Below are 6,402 nucleotides of genomic sequence, written 5' to 3' on the forward strand. Positions count from 1 at the left end.
ATTGTTACTTCACACTATTTGTTATCTTTGTCATTTTATGTAATTCTAACACTGCAAATAAAAAAATAAAATAAACTAGAATAGGACAACAAGTAGGATAACTTAAGTGTTAAGTCTCATGTAATCAATATATATTTGTATGTAGCAAATGTCAGTAGCTCTGATGGTAATAAGTAAATTATTTTTGAATAAACAGTAAAGCATCCACCCCATTCAGGTGCTTGTGATTTTCTAGCTGGACAAATACAAACAAATGACCTTGTGACCATATTTTTATTGCATTAAAATGTGTGAAACAGTACAGACTGTTAACTTGAGTATATCATCAGAAAGTATTATGTCTTGTAATTAACCACATGTCCCTCAGCTACAGCTGCAGTAGTAATATCAATGCTATTGCAGCATACACTCATAAACATAATCAAATATATAAGAAAAAGCACACTGACTGTGAAACTAATCAGCCAAACCTACTGGTTTTGTACCGTTTACAGGAATGGCATCATTACAAGCTTTCCACATTTCTCACCAAACAGCATGATTCATAATAATCACAGTGTCTTTGATGCTTAACAAGGCAGAGATTGAACTAAATAACTCATGAGACAGGGCAGCAGGATGATTAATCAATGATGCTAACTGATCAGCACCCACACCAAGTATGGAAAGTTAAAGTAAAAAAATTAAAGTGATAAAACATTGCGGGCTTGGTGATATTGTCAGCTTGGTTCAGTCAGTCAGTGTGTAGAAGATGTCAGAGGTCAAAGGTCACACAGACCTTCATCTCCGACTTTCTTTAGCCTCATCCACCAGATGACGGTCCTCTCCTGCCAGGTCTCCAGGCACAGGTACCTCCACCCTGTCCAGTCAGGGGATTGTAGTCTGACACACACACACACACAGACACAGAGACACACAGACACACAGAGACACACACACACACAGACACACAGACACACACACGGAGAGAATAAAAGACTTTTAAAGCCAACCCTGAATCCTTGAGGAATATATGTTGTGTGTTTTTCCCTGATGAAACCTTTGGCTCTCTAGTGAGCGTGCTGCACTTCATCTGTGTTTAATGGCAAATCACAAATTAGCTTTAAAGGTGCATACTGCCACCTACTGTATCAGAATGACATGCTTCTTCATCAATGAAAGCAATTTAGCTTTATACAACTAACCCTGATTCCAAAAAAATGGGATGCTGTAAACCCTGAATAAAAAGGTAAAGTAACTAATTTGCTGATCCTTTGGAATCTAGGTACATTGAATGAAAAGACATGTGAGATATTGCAAAGAGATAAAAGGGAGAAAAAGAACAGGAGCAGGAAGTCAATACATACCTGTACTGCGGAGCGGCTTCTTGTCTGACTTTGGTTTCAACACTGTTGTTGATGAGCTGGCCTCTTCAGTGTTCTGCAGTGAGAAGTATTAATTGTGTGAATGTGAATAGCCTTGCCCAGCAGCCTTTGCAACCTTGAATCCAACAACTGTTTTATACTTGTTGTATGTCAGAGACTAAAGCTGTGTGATCAATCCTAGGGTTGTCAAAAGTATCCATACTCCAAAAAGTATCGATACTAAAACGTTGTATCCGGATACAATACTCATTTTCAAAAGTATCGAGTATCTGAAGCTTGTTATCATAGTTGCAGTTTCTTTTTTTTAATTATAAATATTTAACCTGTAGTTCTGTTCATTTTTTCATGTTGCATTTTTCTTTTTAATAAAAATATTTCTGTAAAATTTTGGGCTCTTTGTTTTTATCCTGGTGGTTTCGAAAATGGTATCAAGTATTGAATATTTTCCTGAGTATCGGTATCAAGTTGAACATTTTAGTATCAGAGAGTGAGAGGAGTTTGAAATAGAGATAGACCGATATATCGGCCGGCCGATATGTCGGGCCGATATTTGCGTTTTTTTACTTGTATCGGCATTGGCCGATACGTGTGTTCGCCGATCTGTTGAGCATTTCACTGAGCCAACAGCAGGCAAGGCTCGGTGCAACATCTGCCATTCTCTGGTGAGCTGCTGCTGATACCAGAAAAAAGAAAAACATATCAAATACTGTATGTGGATCATCTGAGGTGCCACCAACTCGAGGCCTAGAACAACATACCGTATTTCCTCAAATAGTAGCCGGGGCTTCTATTAATTCCTTCTATTAATTAATAATAGGGGCAGGCTATTATTTGAAGGAGGCTTTTATTAAAAAAAGAAAATCAGAGCAGCTCTGACCGGCTTACCCTGATGTCGGCCATATTGGAAGTACTGGGATGTAAACAAACAATGAACAGCACGCTGAATGTTCATTTTAAGCAGGATTTAAAATGTCTAAACTACTAAAAAGAAGAAGAAAGTGTGTAAACGGCTGGACTTTACAGATAATGACTAGGACAGCGGGAGAAACAACCATATTTACCAATAGTACTAACTTGTGTGGCCAAACTTCAAAATACAGGTGTTGTGTTGAAATCTGTTACCCGTCAAATGATGTTTCCTGAATGGTGTTCTCCGTAGCATCACCTCTGTGGTTGGAGTCAGGATTTAAGTTTAAGGTTAGGCCTTGTAGAGAGAACTGTTTGGAGTTAAGGTAAACTTGGGCTCATGTTAACAATTTAAAGGAGGACTGGTTGGGGTCAGGGGTCAGGTTGGTGCAGGTTAAGGTAAGGGGGACACATATCGACGGGGGAACAGACTTTGACATAACACCGGTAAGACACCCGGCTTATAAAAGAGGCTGGCTTTTATTTACTAAAAATTGTTTTTACACCCGGTTACTAAATGAGGCCGGTCATTAATAGGGGCCCGGCTTTAAATAGAGGAAATACGGTACACACTGTTTGCTATCCAACTGTTAATATGTTTTGTTAATAGATGTTTCTTTTTTTGTTTAAATTGAGACTTGTGTAGCATTTGTTATCATTGTGTCATTTTTATCATGTAAATGGAGGGAGAAAAGGCAATCGGCAGCACATATCAGGGATCGGTTAAGACTGATGTCAAAATAATCGGTATCGGCATTAAAAAACCTGTATCGGTCGACCACTAGTTTGAAATACTGCAGGACGTGATGGAACAAAACCTAGAAGCCACCCTAAGCTGTTGTATGAATTGCTTCAATGCTGTGGGACAAACTAACAAAACATGGCTGAATAACTTCACTGGAAACACACTTCCTGAGGTAGCTACTAATCTCTGAGCACATTTTATCTCTCTATGGAGAAATTCATATGGAGCCTGTTAAGATTGTTAGGAAACCCTGAAATCAAGCTGAAATGTAACATTACAGATGGGTAAAAGGAATAAATGTTATGTTATGTTTTGATCTCACGTGGACTTCTACAAAATTATGTGTTTAAATGCTGTTTAAGACAGTTTGTAATGCTAATGTTTTACTGTCACATTAAAGAAAGTGTGGTAAAAGTGCCAGCACATTCAACTCACCTGAGAAGGTTTTGAGCCGCCTTTGTAACTCTTCCCCTGCTGCATACTCTCCCATATCTCTATTTTCTGCCTCCTCTTCTCTTCTTCTTGCTGTTCACACAAGACATCACATATTCAGATCAGGTCTGACATCATGGACAGACCATCTACTATCTTTCAAACATTTCATGTTACATCACTACAGCACCTGTCTCTGTTTCTCTCTGAAGAGGTCCGCTTTGGCATCCAGCTCCTGTTGCATCTTTATACGAGCAGCTTCCATGGCTTCTTGTCTTCTTGCCACTAATGCTGCATCTTTATGGAAAAAAAACATTTTCAATGGCATATTGCATGGTTAATAGTCATACATCATGTATGTGATGGAGTGAAGCAATCCCGGAAATGCCTTAACCCTCCTGTACTCTTGGGGCCTTTTTTGATCCCAAATCATTTCCAACAGACGATTAATAAAGGAAAGCTGAAATTTTCAACTTTCTTCATACATTTTTACATGTTTTACACATTTTTATAGCACCTGTGGTCCTCAGGGGTCAAAAAGGACATTTGACTGGTTTTAGGACATGTGGAAAAAAAGTATCACCAACTTTTTTTTCACCTTTTAAGGTAACTCATAACCACCACATTGATTTTTTTCATTATTATTGGTCAATTTTAGTCAAATATACAAAATTATGCCTCTTTTTAAGAGAATATATATATATATATATATATATATATATATAAATATATATGCGTGTGTGTGTGTGTGTTCTGAGTGCAACAGTGTTTCAGAAAATATGCTTCAATAAATGAGAAAAACTTAAATAATCATCAGTGACTTTTAACCATAGGCACAGCAGAGAGGCATGTCCTGGTAGTCACATGAAAGTTTGTTGTCAGGATGAAACCCCCTGAGGGGTGATCTACAAATTGTCCTTGATTTGTGAATCATCTATCACACACATATCTCTTTCCTCAAAGATGCATTTTTGAGATGTTCTTAACAAGATCCACACAGATTCACAAACAAACAAAGCTCATGATTCACAAATGTCCTGTGCAAATCAAGGACTATTTGTAGATCACCCTCTGTGCGTTTACAGGTATAAATGAGACAAATTTAAGCCCATAGAACCGGGTCAAGTATGAAAAGACAACAAACTGTCTCAACATACACATGGAATGACTTATTTTACTGGTTCTGCGAGCAGTGAATGTGAACAAGTCTTGGGACCTTGTGGTGTTTGTGGGGCTGAACTGTTGTGGCTCTCTCTCTGGCTGGATCTCCTCTTGCTCAGCTGCTGGATGACCAAGTAGAGCAGGACAGTCCCAAGCAGCATGTACCATCCATACTGGGACAGAAGCTCTCCAACTGGGGGACAGGAGCAAAAACACATGGGTCTTATTTTAGTTAACAAAGTATAAATAGATTTACACGAAAGGTTTAATACAAACAAACTATGATGACAGAAAAGTATCAGTTCAAACACTGCAAAATATAGATTTAAAAGAAGGAAGGGAACCATGACAGAGACAAACTAGACTGGTGATTATGATAGAGTCTAAAGGATGAATATTGTAAACAAACCGCTCAATATTAGACCACTGTATCAGTGAACACGGATAGCAAGTCACTGTTATTCTCAACAAACGGTGCTAACTATTAGCATGCTAACGTTACTTTCAATACTTTAATGAAAAGTCAGCAAACAGGAAATGGGTCGGTGTTGTTACCAGTCAGGCTGAGGACAGTCAGGTCCTGGTTTCTGAGGGGCCCCTTCTCCACATGATATTCCGAGTCCACATCATCGACATCTGTGATCTCCACGTCCTCCATATCTGACACAAAACGCACTTCTCCCTCGTACTGTCGAATAACTAGCTAGTCCTGTCGGAGAGTCCGTCACTCGTCAACCATCTTTGCTACACGGAAGTAGAAGGTGCTGTAGGATGACGTGTCAGCCTCGTGTTGCGTTTCGGACGGTGGGAAAACACAAAACTGTGCAACACAAAAAGCGCTGTCCTGGAGCCCATGTAACTCTAACTTCTGTGTTCAAACTGGTTTAGAGGGTGATTGTGAACCTGAATAGAAGCACCAGACAAATGATAACGTTATTCTACTGCGCATTTCACAACTCCACACATTGCAGTACTGCCTTTGCTCTCTATGATCAAGTTGGATAACACAGTTACAGTGAGCTACTGGTCTGGAACCGCTTGGTGCATTTAGAAGACAACTTTCCCCTTTATTAAAGTCACAATTAATAGGGGCCCCCAAGATATATATATATATATATATATATATATATATATATATATATATATATATATATATATATATATATATATTCCTTTATATTTTGCATGTATGACTGACTATCACTTTATTGTTGTTCTTGCACTACAACTTATTTTTTGCACATTGTTGTTCTAGTTTTTTTAAGCAAAACATTACTCTTTTACAGTAAATACTATGCTTTACCATTTGGAATGTTGAGTAAATTAACCCCAGATGATCAACATTAAGATGATATTCAAGCATTCAAAAACTTTATTTAAACTTATTTAAAAATCTCATTTGAGTATATTTGGAAGATACAAATACATTGATTGAAACAATGAGACTTAACAATAACAATTATTTTTGTATGACAATGGCATTTTTCATACTCTCATACAATTACTTTTTATTTTATTTTGAAAGAGCAGTACAGAGAGAATTATCTTTATAGATATATATTTATATAGCCAGGTACTCCAGCTTCCTCCCACAGTCCAAAAACATGCACTTAGGTTTAGTTGATGACTCTAAATTGCCCGTAGGTGTGAATGAGAGCGTGGTTGTCCAGTGGTGGGCCGTCAGGGCCAGCAAGGCCTTCTCTGCTGGCCTAACATAACCAGAAATCATGATCATAATTATGATAAAGGTTAATTTAATTTTTAATTTTCTTTCCCTAAATATCTAAAAGTATT

General features: G+C 37.9%; 1 protein-coding gene across 1 annotated transcript; it reads right to left on the reverse strand.

Moving 5' to 3' along the window:
* Positions 1-254: 254 nt before the first annotated feature.
* On the reverse strand, positions 255-5,369 carry selenos (selenoprotein S). The gene is made up of 6 exons (XM_059345470.1): positions 5,164-5,369; positions 4,664-4,801; positions 3,638-3,744; positions 3,451-3,540; positions 1,347-1,419; positions 255-882 (listed from the first exon to the last, which is right to left on the reverse strand). Exons 1-6 carry the CDS (start codon positions 5,264-5,266, stop codon positions 803-805), a joined length of 591 nt encoding a protein of 196 aa, XP_059201453.1. The 5' UTR covers positions 5,267-5,369; the 3' UTR covers positions 255-802.
* Positions 5,370-6,402: the final 1,033 nt, after the last annotated feature.

The sequence above is a fragment of the Centropristis striata genome, chromosome 2, assembly GCF_030273125.1.
Source record: "Centropristis striata isolate RG_2023a ecotype Rhode Island chromosome 2, C.striata_1.0, whole genome shotgun sequence".
NCBI classification, from domain to species: Eukaryota; Metazoa; Chordata; class Actinopteri; order Perciformes; family Serranidae; genus Centropristis; species Centropristis striata.